The sequence below is a fragment of the Hemiscyllium ocellatum genome, chromosome 10 (assembly GCF_020745735.1).
Source record: "Hemiscyllium ocellatum isolate sHemOce1 chromosome 10, sHemOce1.pat.X.cur, whole genome shotgun sequence".
Lineage (NCBI taxonomy): Eukaryota > Metazoa > Chordata > Chondrichthyes > Orectolobiformes > Hemiscylliidae > Hemiscyllium > Hemiscyllium ocellatum.
The window spans coordinates 86,940,895-86,956,198 of record NC_083410.1 but is presented as its reverse complement, the minus strand read 5'-3'; the positions used below and the strand labels follow the sequence as shown (position 1 = coordinate 86,956,198).

Below are 15,304 nucleotides of genomic sequence, written 5' to 3'. Positions count from 1 at the left end.
TGAATATATTCCATCATATTCAAAGTGTATTCAAGTTGTTCCATCATCTTCTCAAGGGCAATATGGAATGGGCAACAAATGCTCAATTTATTTCACATGCATTTTGTGTGGTCAAATTACTACCATGTTGTAATCTGCTATAGCTAATGACCAAATATTATATTCCTATGATGTCCATACTTGAACCATTAAATTTATGCAAACATAAAAGTAATCAAACATGCCAATATGCCCTTCCCTTAAACTTACCCTGTCATACCACTCACTACCAGGACTTGGGCCTTGTTCAGTAAATTCAAGATTGTGTCTCTCTCACGAAACGCTGGAAGTTTCTTCCTTTCCTGGAACATTGCCTGATATTGTCTGGAAGACTGAAAGAGTAATACATTTCAGAGAATATATCTTATAGATGACACAGAACTCACAACAGGAAACAAGCCATTTCGCTGAACTGGTTTATATCAGTACTTACTCTCCAATTGAGCAAATAACTCTGATCACACTTATCATCCTTATTCTTATATATATTCAATAATTTTTCCTTAGCCAACTGTCCAACTGAATCTTGAACACTGAAATTGCTTCTGCTTCAATCATTAACTCAAAGTGAATCCCATAGCCTAACAATTTCCCCAAGATGATTCTCCAGCTCTATTTTCTATTTACATCTACTTACAATGATGTTGCCTTTTTCTTGACCCCTAAACTACTTGAAAATATCTGTCTATTCTGTACTACTCTGCATAATTTTAAATATGGTCCTATTGCTCTAAAACATGCACTGATATTTAATCTAACATATCCAATCATACCTAGAGAATCTCTGCAATGGCTTTTTTCCATTCCTGCATCATAAAACACTCGGTGTCACACAAAGCCCAACTTAAATAATTTTCTTTGTCCCAATGCTCCTAAGATTTTATCAAGCATTACCTTTTGCTTTTCAGGGGCTACTTTTTCCAATCTCACTAACTCATTTTTTATTAGGTGATAAAGTCGCACCTGTGGCTCAGTGGATAGCATGACTGCTTCACAGCACCAGGGACCCAGGCTTGATTCCACCCTCAGACAAATTTCTATGTGGAGTTTGCACATTCTCCCCATGTCTGAGAGTTTCCTCCAGGTGCTCCAATTGCCTTCCACAAAGATGTCCAAACATGTGCTGGCTAGGTGGATTAGCCATGGGAAATGCAGGATTAGAGAGATAGGGCAAGGGGATGGGTCTGGATGGGATGCTCTTCAGAGGGTTGGTGTGAACTTTTTGGGTCAAATGGCCTGTTTCCAAACTGTAGGGATTCTATGAACAATACCTTTTGTATTTTTTATTGATGCATAGGCTGTTTGGATGTTCACTGAAGTAGAATTGGAAGGATTCATTCATATCCTAATTAATTATCAACAATCCACTAAATTTAAAGCCACAACACACAAAGACGACATTAATTTCTTGTCCACCACAGTATTTAAATTGCCAAACGACAGTAACTGGCAAAAACACAAAACCACCACTCTAAAATTGGGCTGTGTGTGACACCCAGTGTTTTATAATGCAGGAGTGGGTAAAAAAGCACTCTAAACACACCTTCCAGATTGGTGAGGTCACAGCTAAAGCATTTCATAGTAAATTGTTCAACTGGGCATTTTCTACTCTTTTACAGCACCTTAAAAAATCTCTCAAACTCAGATTCAAATTTAACAATTGACAGTGTATATTACAATAGCATCCACTACATTTCTCTCCATGTAGCACCTGGACACATACAGTCTTAAGCTCAACACAGCAGGGCAGCACAGTGGCTCAGTGGTTAGCACTGCTGCCTCACAGTACCAGGGACGCCCGTTTGATTCCAGCCTCGGGTGACTGTCCATATGGAGTTTGCACATTCTCTCTGTGTCTGCGAGGGTTTCCTCTGGGTGCGCTGGTTTCCTCCCACAATCCAAAGATATGCAGGTTAGGTGGATTGGCCATATTAAAATTGCGCATAGTGTTCAGGGATGTGTAGGTTAGGTGCATTGGTCAGGGGTAAATGTAGAGTAATAGGGTAGGGGAATGGGTTTGGGTGGGTTACTCTTTTGGAGAGTGTGTGTGGACTTGTTGGGCCAAAGGGTCTGTTTCCACACTGTAGGGATTTATGATTCTCAGATGACTCACCACATTCATTTGCAAGTAATTAATTAGCTCTGGTGATTTCAAGTTTTCCCAGTCCTAGTCAGCACAATGTTCCTTGGATGTCGACTGTTCTCTCTTCTTCGCAGCCTCCCTCTTCTCCCACTCCCATTGCAGCCTCCCTCTCTGCCAACTCCTCAACTTCCCCATCAGTTTCTCGTCATCACCTTGCAGCAACTCCATTTGCCCCGACCTGCCCATTGACACCCTTGGCAGTCACCCACTTCTTCTCCACAGTGCAGCCTCCTCGTCTCTCCACAGCTCCCTTGCAACTTCCCTGTTTCTACAACATCCTGTGGCCTCCTGGTCTCTCCCAACTCGCTTCCTCACCCTCCAGCCCATCAGGTCTGCAGATTCACTAACAAATGAGCACACCCCTCTCCCTAGCTACTATCCTTGGTTGAACTTTAGCAAGGCTGGTGCCCTATATGATCTTGAGTTGAGCTTCCAAATCCCATACAATTGCTTTTTTCACATTTGTAACATTGCCCATTAACACTGCAGCTCAGCTTATACAACAATAGATCATGGAATCTTACAGAACATCAGGAGATCATCCAGATAATCGCATCTGTGGGGTCTTAGAATAAAGCCATCTAGTCTAATCCCTTGTGCAGCATTTTTCCCTATCCTGCTGCAAACTAGTTTTCTTCATATCCAATTGCCTCTTAAATGATTCCTAGAAAATCTGATTCCACAATCCTTTCAGGGGAACACATTCAGGATCTTAACCTTTTGTGTAAAAATAAAATTCTACTATATCCCCCAGTAAATCTTTAGGCAATTATTTTGAACCTAGGATGTCTGGTTATGGCACACTTATGAGGAAATACTTCCTTAACACAAGCTCTATCAAAATTCCTCATTTCTGAAAGCTTCTATTAGACATCCAATAACATGATTTAATCTAAAAGGAGACCAATTCCAGTTTCCGCTAGCTCTCTACATAAATGAAATCCCTAACCTTGGTAACATACTGATAAACATCCTCTGTACTCGTTCTAGGGCCTTGGCCAACCTTCGTCATGACGGTGTCCAGAATTATACACAAGGTTCCAGGTGGGGCCTAACTAAGAAGCTTGTAAATAATTAGTATGGCTACCTTATTTGCATACTTATTCTATAAACTCCATCCAAGATACTCAATGCACTACTTACACAGCCAAGAATCACATACATTTTCTTAATTATAAAGAGCAAAGAAAATTACAGCACAGGAACAGGCCTTTCGGCCCTCCAAGCCTGCGCTAATCCAGATCCTCAATGTAAATCTGTCAGCTATTTTCTAAAGATCTGTATCCCTTTCCTCCCTGCCCATTCATGTATCTGCCTGGATACATTTTAAATCACTCTCACTTCCCTCATTAACCTGGGATAGATCCCATCCGGACCTAGGGACTTGTCCACCTTAATGCTTTTTAGAATACCCAACATTTCCTCCCTCCTTATGCTGACTTGATCTAGAGTAATCAAGCATCTATCCCTCACCTCAACATCCGTCATGCCCCTCTCCTCGGTGAATACCGATCCAAAGTACTCATTAAGAATCTCACTCATTTTCTCTGACTCCACGCATAACTTTCCTTCTTTGTCCTTGAGTGGGCCAACCCTTTCTCTAGTTACTCTCTTGCTCCTTATATATGAATAAAAGGCTTTGGGATTTTCCTTAACACTGTTTGCTATAGATATTTCATGACCCCATTTAGCCCTCATTTCAGATTGGCCCAACATTCTTGATACTCTTCCAAAGCTTCGTCTGTCTTCAGTCACCTAGACGTTACATATGCATCCTTTTTCCTCTTAGCTAGTCTCACAATTTCATCTTTCATCCATGGTTCTCTAATATTGCCATTTCTATCCCTCATTTTCACAGGAATATAATTCTCCTGAACTCCGATCAACCTCACTTTAAAAGTCTCTCACATATCAAATGTGGATTTACCTTCAAACAGCTCCTCCCAATCTACATTCACCAGCTCCTGCCGAATTTTGGTATAGTTAGCCTTCCCCCAATTTAGCACTCTTCCTTTCAGACCACTCTCATCTTTGCCCATGAGTATTCTAAAAATCTCAGAATTGTGGTGATCAGTATTCCCAAAATAATCCCCTACTGAAACATCAACCACCTGGCCGGGCTCATTCCCCAACCCCAGGTCCAGTATGGCCCCTTCCCAAGTTGGACTATTTACATAATGTTCTATAAAATCCTCTTTCACCCACAATTTGCATTGTTCGTTCAGTCAACAGCTGCCAGACATATCACCCCAATGTGCTCTGCCTATGTTCCCAACTTTAAAATGCTACTTAAAACTCTTTGACCAAGTGTTTGATCACTTATTCAAATGGTGTCAGGGCCAAATTTGGAATCAAAATTGTCCTGGGATGTGAGAATATTTTATGTGAAAGGAGTTATATAAATACAAATTGGTGCTTGAATATAACATGAACCAATTTCTTTGTGTCTTCAGCTGTATTTTCTCATACCATGATAGGAGATGCTAACTTTGAATTGTAGAAGCAGTCATTGCTATTAAATATTTTAAAAGGTCACGCAAGAGGAAATTCCATTTTACTGGTTGTCCGTGCTTTTATTAAAGAAGCAGTTCCTTTTGCGAATTAAAATTCACAATATTTCGCGCCTAATACTTATGAGAAAAAGATTAAAATACACCACTATTAACTATGACATAACATTACATGCTGTCTCTCTCAAATCAAACTGGAACATGGATGAAGTTACCTGTTTCACTTGAAATTGTTTACAGAGTTTTTGGTTTTCCTTATATACATTCTCTAGTTTCCAGTTATACTTCTTCAACTGTTTCTTCTTAAGATACACATAACTCTCCGTTTCCATAATCACAGCCTCAGGCTCTTCTTCCTGTAAGTCATCATCATCCAATTCTGCTCCAGTATCAGGTTTAACTGCAATTACAAAACATCAACTATGTCAGTTATAAAAAGCAAAACCTGAACTATGAAAACCATACCAAAGCCAAGCACTACCTCTAGTTCAGAGATAGCACTCCTGGCTCCAAGTCAAATGGCTTTGGATTCAAGGTTTAGATCAGAAACTTGAGCTGATACTCCCATTTCAGCAATAATGGAGTGCTGCACTGTTGGAGGTGCTGTCTTTCAGATGAGACAATAAACTGCTCTTGTCACTTTACTTGTGGATGTGAAAGAATCCACTACCTTTTCAAAGTCAGTCAAATATGTTTCTTGCAGGTGTCATCACCAATACTTAGTCCTCAACCACCATCACAAGAGTAATTTTTTTAGTCAATAATTTAATCAGTATTTCTGGAAGCTTGACGTTTGCAGATTAGCTGCTATGTTTTGCACATTGCTCATAGGAACAATACTTCAAAAATGCTTAATTCGTTATGATGTATTTTGGGACATGCCAAGGTGATGAATGGCATCAATACCAAACTAAATGGGTCAGTGTGCAAAGTCACCCCCCGACATCACTAGGGAAAATTCAATCAGGAGTTCAACTGAGGAGAGGAGAGGAGAGTCATCCATCAGTAGGACGGACAGAATTGAGGAGTTGATCTGCGAATCACAGATTTTCTCATATGCTGAACCTATTAGCAGCAAAACGCAGGAGAGAAACCATGATTGGAGTTGCAGTGAACAATCAACTGAGTGAGTAGCAAAATAAGTGAGCAAACTAGTCATCTGGATGCAAGTGTTGGGTGGTTGTGGCTGGGAGGTGGGAGGGAAAGGAAGTATAGCACTAACTAGGATCCAGGAAAACTTCAACTCCCTGAGGTAATGAAACACTTTAAAACAAGCAAGGAATTTCTAGTTTAAGGCTGCTTTTCCTCACTAGCAACTATATGGAGGGGAAAAGGGGGTCATTTAACTGAGTTGGCAAGATAGCCAGTTTGCGATGCAGAGTGATGCAGTAATGTGTTCAATTGCTTGACCATGTGAGGTTACTATGAAGAACTCTACTTCACAACTTATCCCCTTGACTAAGGCTTGGTGACACTCTGGTTAAACCACCATCAGTTGTATCTCTCTCTCTAGTGAGAGCGGCAGCCTTGTAGCCAGATAGGACTTTGGTATGAGGAAAAAGTACAGTGGAGTTTTGCTTAAAATTTATTCATAGGATACTTATGCTAGCATTTATTGTCCATCCTTAATTGCCTCAAGAAAGGATATTATTATAGCGAACATTATATCAATTGTAAATTTAAATTTGAGATTGAGAAATAAAATGAATAGTAACTGCCTGGTTAAAATATTCTGGCTTTGTGCACTTGTGACAGAAGTGACTAGCTACAATGTCACCAATCTATGGAATGTGTGTTTAGGGCTTTGAGTTTAGAAGTGTGCATTAGTTATTGTGAAAACTCTGTTCTTGCTAACTTATGCCTGCGGCCTCGAGTCAAATTAAATAATGCAATCTACGAAATTAATGCTTTATTGTGTATTGTGACTTTTAAGTATTGACTTGCCAATAAATTTATGAAGACATTGATGAACTCTGCTTCTGTACAATTCCAAATACACCTGCTGTCAACACAAATGCAGAAAATATTATAACTATGTAACTGCATCACCAAAATAATTTAGTGAGAATGATAAAGTAAAAAAAAATCATCCACAAGAAACATCTTGAAGAAGCACAAATGAAAAGTAAATTGTGTTCAAATTGTTACTGTTATTTTTTGTTATCTAAAACAAAATATAAACAATCCACTCAGCATCTTCCCAACCTCTAACAATGAATTCAATGCAGGATTTGCATGCTGTACTGCTCCCTCAGCAGCCTGTATTTTAAACGAGGCAAAATTCAGGTTCCAACTTGCACTGCAAGAAGTATCATGCTATTCAATAGATTAACTTGTTCAATACTGAAGAAGTTACTCCTAAACCAACAAGTCATAACGTATACTTTCCTTAGTTTGCAATTAAACTTTTCAGAGTGGAAATAGATACCACAAAATATCTCAAGGATCGTAGGTCACAATAATACCTGCCAGTTGCTGATCAAGAGGATATTTACGCGGTGTTTGTTCACCATTAGTTTGTTCAGGCAAGAGCGTGTGTGGAACAGGAGGCACACTGTATTTATGGGCAGTTTCAAGAAGCAGTTCATTCATTTTCACTTCATTTTCCAAACACATGATCAAAGTGTGAACCACTGGTTCTTGAGTTTTTGCAGCTAGCAAGGCCTCTCCATAGAGATGTTCAGTTATGTGCAAACGGCAAGCTTGAGGCAGGCAGTCATTAGTCGAAGAGAAGGCTAAAAGTGGGGCCTCATACGGATATCTATTATCAGGCGGAAATCGGATCTCAAGCATATACAGGAGTGCATTGCTGTCACAACGCAAATGGCTATCCTCTTTCCTTTCTCTCTTTGAAGGGAGCTCATGTCTGAACTTACATCTTGACCCAAAACGGCAACCGCCTTTGAGATAATACTGACAAACGTCTTTCACAGCCACGTCTGCAGTCTCACATCTTGCAGATTTATTAAGTCTCTGTGTCAAGAATGCAAGTGCCAATTCAATAGTCCAGATCCGGTTTTGAATACGTTCAGAGAATTTGTTCTCATATATGGAGCTAAGAACCAGTGCTTCTTCTTGTCTCCGCTCCACACAATCCTCTAAGCTAATACTACCAGATCTGGGAGGGGCCTTGATTCTATCTTTGAACTTTTCCCTAAAGCACAGTTGCAACAGTTGTTCCAAAGATGTTCCTACATCTCCATCAAACATCTTGAGAGCTGCTTTGCAATGTTCTGCATGAAAACCAAACCTAAAAGTAAAAATAAGCACATTATTTGTTCAGTTTATCGAGTATATGCAACATAAAATGTCTCTCTAACACAAAATATTATCCAAAACTCTTGCAATAGTCATAATTTTTCAGTGCAATTAGAAGAACAGTACAAGTTACATTGTCAAAGTTAACACCTGATGCATTTGAGCTAAAACTAGTTATTTAAATAGCTATTAAACTTTGTTACTAAATAATCCAAATATAAAAACTACACAAAAAAAAACTGCAGATGCTGGAAGTCGGAAATAAAACAGGAAATACTCTGCAGGTCAGGCAGCATGTTTGCTATGGCTCAACTGATAGTGCTCTCATCTCCAAGTCACAAGACTCTGGGGTTCAAATGCACACTAGTGTACAAATATTAGGCTGATGATCCAGTCTATTGCTGAGGGAACATTGCACTGTTGGAGGTTCCTTCTTTCAGATGAGACATTAAACAAAGGCCTCATCTGCCTACTTGACCAGGTTCAAACGATCTCCACAGTCTATCTTCAATCAAGATATTGGAGGGGGAGGAAAAAAACAGTTCTCTTAGGAGGCCTGTTCACTATGTAATCCATCACAAAATCACAGTAGATGATGTGCTCATTATCACATTGCTCTTTATGGGAGGTTGTTGAGTGCAATTGGCCATCACATTGTCTACCTTCTAAGTTCTTGGTTAGCGACAAATAAAAACTGCAGATGCTGGAATCCAGGGGGTTCAGGGAGACCAAATGTAAACTTACGGAACAGTTCGCTGAGCATCACAGCTGGGCCTGCAGGGGCCGACTGGACCTCCCAGTCACTGCCCATTTAATTCCCCTTCCCACTCCCTTTCTGACATGACCATCCTTGGCCTCCTCCACTGCCACAACGAATCAAACTGCAAATTGGAGGAACAATACCTTATCTTCCACCTGAGCAGCCTACAGCCTGGAGAACTCAATATTGAGTTCTTAATTTTCAAAGAATCTCGCTTCCCTTCTCCTGACTCCCTTTCCTGCCACACCCTCGTCCCTTCCACTCCTCCCAGCCAACTATCTGATTCATTCCTCCCATTTGACCGACTATCTTCACCTATCCCCACCTCACCACCCTGCCCCACCCCCTTTATCTGCAGCTCCCCTTACAGCCAATCCTGAAGAATTATTACAACTGAAACATCGACTTCTCTACCTCCTGATGATGCCTGGCTTGCTGCGTTCTTCCAGCCTCCTGCCTGTCTATCTTCTAAGGTCTGACAAACACACTGCAGGAAGGCCATAATTGCTTGAGAAAGTACATTTAAAAGAATATTGCCAGTGCCAGACATTTACACCTATGAGGAAAGATTAGATGGGCTAAAGGTTGTTTTCATTAGTGCAGAGAAAGGGGAGTTAGTGGAGGTGTACAGAATAATGAGGGGCCTGGATAAAGTAAACAAAGATGACCTGTTTCCCTTAGTGGAGATATCAATTCCCGGAAAGCAGACATTTCAGGTAAATGATGGAAGGAATAGAGAAAACACAAGCAAAACCTTTTTCACCCAGAGGGTCTGGAATCCATTTCCCAGTTTGTATGGTTGATGCAGAAATCATCAACTATTTAAAAGGAAATTTGAATATGCATCTGAAATAATGTAACCTGCAAGGCTGTGGACAAAGTGTTGAAAAATAGGATTAGAATGGGCTGCTGGTTTATTCAGCTGGTAAAGACATGATAGGCTGAATGGCTCTGTGCATGCTGTAATCTTTCTATAGTCCTTTTACAACAGTGATTATACATCCAAAATACTTTCTTGGCTATAAAGTACTATGATCTGTCCAATGTTCCTGAAAAGCATGATATAAAGTTTTCCAATTATCTCCTTAAAGAGAGAAACAGCAGTCTTTTTCCACAATGTCTGCCAATTGTGAATATCTTGAATTCTAAAATATTAATAAGTGCTGAGAATGTGTCTCGATTTTCAATGGTCTCTTTCCCTTCCCTACTCTCCAGCATCAGGTGCCCATATCATCCTTAACTGGATTGTCAACTTACCCCCAGCTATCAGAGTCAGAGAACCCATTCAGTGTGGAAGGAGGTTGTCCAGCCCTTCAAGTTTGCATCTACCCTCTGAAGAGCATCATATCCAAACCATGGTTAATCCACCTAATCTGCACATCCCTGGTCACTACAGACAACTGCAGTGTGGTCAATCCACCTAACCTGCACATCTTTGGACTATCAATTGGTCTTTTCTTTAAAATTTGCATCACATGCACTACCCTAGCTGGTCATTGCATGTGATCTGATTAATTAGAAACACTGGTGATTTGGTGGTGGATAATAGTCGAAAAGTACCACAGGTAATTTGGTCGTGGAGAAAAAGCTGCACAGTTGTGCGAGATAAAACTTTTGAATATATTAGAAAATACTGCATCAAGGTCTATTTTTGATATAGTGTGGGCTTGGAACCCAGATGTATTCCAGACATTCGGATCCCAACTCCAGAAAAGAAATCTGGCTCATGAACTTGGACTTTTTCTCCTAGAAATGCTGCATAACTTGCTGAATATATATGGCACTTCCTAGCTTATTTGGAGTAAAAGCAGAACTAATTGCAGCTTCTACAATCCTGGTGATGAATAGACCTTTTCAGACCGATTGAAATGATACCATCTTCTGGTATTAGGACCGCTGCTCTTTTCACTGTGCATTTAATAGCAAGGCAGGTTTGCAGATGACATAAAACTCCAATCTAGTAAAATATTGAAGAGGATCGTAATAAATTTCAAGAAGAATATGAAACTAAAATAGCACAGATTCTGGAAAAACAGAAACAAAACATCAAATGCTGTAAATACTGTGGAGGTCAAACAGTAGCTACAGGGCTGGAAACAGTTAACCTTTCAGGTCAACAACCTTTCATCAGAACACAAGAAAGTTAGAGAATTAATAGTTTATAAGCAAGAACAGAGCCAGGTTAAAAAGTTGTAGATGACGTTAAGAACAAATAAAAGGGGAAATTTTTTTTTTTACAGGATGGAGGGCAGGATGAATTAAATGACAAAAGGAATGAAAATGAAGTTTTGAAAGTGGGTGGTACTTGGCCAAATTAAAGACAGAAAAAAATCAGCTTAGGAGAGGTGACAGTGGTAATTGTAGACCAACTACGTGGAGCCAGTATCTGATAAATGAGAGCAGAAGTTATTATTTAAAGTTGCTGGATTCAATTAATTTTATACAGCAAATGCAAATCCCGAGCCAAATGATTGCTACCGCGTTATCTGATTTGGGGTCATAAGTCCACTGCTAGTCTGTTAGTGTCTCTGAATAGGTGCATAAATGGCTATGCTGGGGTCCCAGCAGTGGATATAGCTTGCACAGGGGCTATGGTTTGTTCTGCAGTTGTTTAACAAGGACCACTTGAGTCATGGTCATTCAAAGACTGTCACCTGATAACACAGGGTTTATCACGACAAATTGGCTACCAACTTTCCACATTTCCATTCTTTGATTCAAAGATATCTGCTGGTAATTTTTTTCTCAGAGAGACTCTTCCATGCAGGCACTGAGATGGAAGGTGAGCCTGAACATATCATAATGGAGTAATAAATGAAGCATAGCACAAATGACTTCAACAAGCTTGTGGGCTTTTGTAAATCAGATGTGTTGCAAAGTGATATTTGTGAGAACAGGGAGGGAGCCAATGGAGGGGTATTGAGTGAGGGTTCCAGTTATGATGAGCACTGAATTCACTCAATTAAATGCAACAATGTTTAGGTGAAAAAGCTGTGAAATTCCCTAGTAAAGGAAGAGGTGCTGTTTCTTAAGCTTGCATTGAGGTTTATTGGAACAGTACTGAAGGTTGAGAAAAGAAAAGCAAAGTTAAGGAAACTTTCCTATTGGGGTAACAGCAGGAAGCTGTCCAAACTTAATATTCAATGCACCAGAGATACTATTGAGAGACACGGCCCCTTAAGGACTGGGACAAAAAAGCATTTCACTTAAAAGGCAGGCATAGCTAGGACCAATACTGCTTCCCATATCAAAAAGGTAAGACTGTTTGAGCCTTCTTTCAAGGCGAAGAAGTAACATACAGGCAGTTCTGGTGGGGAATCAAGATAGAGAAGCAAGTAGTCAGAAAACTGGATGGACTTAAACTGACAGCAGGTAGCAGAAGAGCCCACATGCATATTGAAAGAGATTGAACAAACAAGGACAAAATAAATGCAGACCATTAGAAATAAATTTCAGGGACAGAAATCTGTATTAAAAAAACATGCTGATTCTTAGCCTTATAAACAGAGGTCTACAACACAAAAGGAAGGAGGTTATTCAAAACCATTTCAAACCATTGGTTTAACCCCAGCTTGAATGTACTGGGCAAAAGATTGGAACTAACTGGTAGCTCTTTCAAATAGTCAACAAAAACCACAGTGAGCCAAATGGCCCCCTTTACTGCTGCTTTGTTCTATTTTTCTATAATGTAATGATTAAGCTGAATGTACTGAAGCTACTAAAATCGGTGTAAAGTGTACCTTCCAGGCTCAGTCCAGCTAAAGTTCACCAAACCATTTTGGTAAGGTTTCACAGGCTGAACACAAAGACTCAATTGAACTTGGGAAGATATTTTGTATTTTTAATGTTTTTCTTGTTAGTGTTGCATTTTCCCACTAATTCTTCTCAATCAGAAGAATTGCTAAGCAAGATATACTTAATTAAGATTACAAAAAGGATTAAAATATTAGCAAAATAACTTCATTCCAAATACATGTCTCAAAAGGTGTTGAATGTATTCTAGCTATCTGTATAACTACCTGCAAAAGCACTGAGGCATTCAAGTCTCTGACATGGAATTAGTGTGTGCCACATACATCTCTTTTCACTAATTACTTCATTCTACTTGATCAATATTTCCTATTTGTTTCTCCATCGTATACTTAAACTTCTCGGATGTTAACCCGAAAATACATCGACGGTGTTTGTTCAACAATTTTAACTGGCAATGAGCTCCTTGTTCACATCAATGATCTGAAGCTTTAAAACGCAACTGACTAATACATTTAAACATGGATTCAACAAAAATCTAAACCAACAAACCTAGTCAGCTTCCGCACAGCAAAAGGAGAGATCTCAGATTGCTCAAAACTGGTTTGTTGTTCAACAGGATAATGCACCAAGGGAACATTTTCAGCAACTGCCAAACCCTCTTCCTTCGTGGACCAGTACTGATCCTCATCTCTGTAATCCAGTTCATCATACTCTTCCTTCACCTCACATTCCTCTTCAGAATTGTCACTTCTACAGAATAGAGAAGGAGAAAAAGTAAAACAGGAAACAAGTGTGAAGAGAACATAAAAAAAGTTAAGTACAATCAAACACAAAACACTAAGCAGTATGTGACATCAAGGTGTCCTTGCAAATCTCAAGATGATGGGAATCAGAGGTCAAATTCCCTGCTGTTTGGAATTGTACCTAGCACAAAAGAAGGCAGCAATTAGAACTCATCTGGTTAACTAATGCCCTTTATGGAAAGAAAATCTATCATCCTTTTAGTGCAGATGAAGTTGCTCTGGGAACCCACACATGTACTCCAGACCCCATTAAGTCTCATAGTCATCAGGTCAGGCAAAGAAACCTCCAGTTGATTACTATGTACACCAGGCTATGAGCCCTGACAAAATTCTAACAACAGTTCTGAAGGGATGTGCTCCATAACTAGCTGCAATCCCTAAACAAACAGTTCAAGTAGTAACACCACAGGAATCCACCTGGCATGTGGAAAATTGTCTAAGTATGCAGCATCCACAAAAAGCACAGAAAATCCAACAAAGCCAATTTTCACTCAATCTAATCAAAATCATCAGCAAAGTGATATCATTGACAGTGCTATTAAGAAGCACTTGCTCAACAATGACCTACTCACTGAAACTGAATTTGGGTTCTACCAGGGTCACTCAGCTCCTAACCTATTATAGCCTTGGACCAAACATGGACAACAGACAAAGATCTTGAGGGGAAGTGAGGGCAATTGTCCTTAATATCAAGGCTGTATTTAACTGAGCGAGGCATCAAGCAGCATGTGCAGAACTGGAATCATGTTGGTTGCAGTTATACCTGACACTTAGAAAGATGGTTGTGTTTGTTAGAGGTCATAGAATCAGAATCCCTACAATGCAGAAATAGACCATACTATTGAGTGTGCACCATATATCACACCCAGGCCAAGAACCCACCTTATCCCTGTAACCCTGCATTTGCCATTGCTATTCCACCTAGCCTGCATATCCCTGAACATTACAGGACAATTTAGTACGGCTAATCCATCTAACCTGCACACCTTTGCACTGTGGGAGGAAGCTGGAGCACCCAGCGGAAACCCATGCAAACATGAGGAGAATGTTCAAGGATCAGAGAGGGTCAGAGAGGCAGACATACAGCATGAAAACAGACCCTTTGGTCCAACTCATCCATGCCGACCAGATAGCCCAACCCAATCTAGTCACCTGGGTCCCTGTCGCTGTGAAGCAGCAGTGCAAACCCAGAGTTACTGTGCCACCTGTCAATCATCTCAACTCTCTGCAGAAGCCCCTTCACCGGCTCAGCACCATTTGCAACTCCTCAGATACTGAAGCAGTTTCTGCCCAAATGCAGTAAGATCTGGACAATATCCAAGAGATTAGACTGATAAGAGGCAAGTAAGATTTATGCCACATAAATGCCAGGCAATGATCATCTGGGGTGTGCAGGCTCACAGTTCCTTGTAAGTGGAGTCGCAGGTAGATAGGATAGTGAAGAAGGCGTTTGATATGCTTTCCTTTATTGGTCAGAGTATTGAGTACAGGAGTTGGGAGGTCATGTTGCAGCTGTACAGGACATTGGTTAGGCCACTGTTGGAATATTGCGTACAATTCTAGTCTCCTTCCTATCGGAAAGATGTTGTGAAACTTGAAAGGGTTCAGAAAAGGTTTACAAGGATGTTGTCAGGGTTGGAGGATTTGAGCTATAGGGAGAGGCTGAACAGGCTGGGGCTGCTTTCCCTGGAGCGTCGGAGGCTGAGGGGTGACCTTATAGAGGTTTACATAATTATGATGGACATGGGTAGGGTAAATATACAAAGTCTTTTCCCTGGGATCGGGGAGTCCAGAACTAGAGGGAATAGGTTTAAGGTGAGAGGGGAAAGATATGAGAGACCTACGGGGCAACCTTTTCCACAGAGTGGTATGTGTATGGAATGAGCTGCAGTGGAAGTGGTGGAGGCTAGTGTAACATTTAAGAGGCATTTGGATGGGTGTATGAAAAGGAAGGGTTTGGACGGAGATGCGCAGGGGGTGCTGGCAGGTGGGACTAGATTGGGTTGGGATATCTGGTCAGCATGGACGGGTTGGACCA

The 15,304-nt window shown here is 40.5% G+C and overlaps 1 protein-coding gene across 2 annotated transcripts in view; it reads right to left on the bottom strand.

Annotated features, from left to right (window-relative positions):
- Positions 1-15,304, bottom strand: part of dhx57 (DEAH (Asp-Glu-Ala-Asp/His) box polypeptide 57) — a 124,702-nt gene that overhangs the window by 96,324 nt on the left and 13,074 nt on the right. For both annotated transcript variants that reach the window (XM_060831702.1, XM_060831701.1), the window contains exons 4-7: positions 13,013-13,213; positions 7,158-7,942; positions 4,908-5,092; positions 250-371 (exon numbers count right to left, since the gene is read on the bottom strand). In XM_060831702.1, the coding sequence (XP_060687685.1) occupies positions 250-371; positions 4,908-5,092; positions 7,158-7,942; positions 13,013-13,213 (1,293 nt within the window). The remainder of the gene's footprint in view (positions 1-249; positions 372-4,907; positions 5,093-7,157; positions 7,943-13,012; positions 13,214-15,304) is intronic.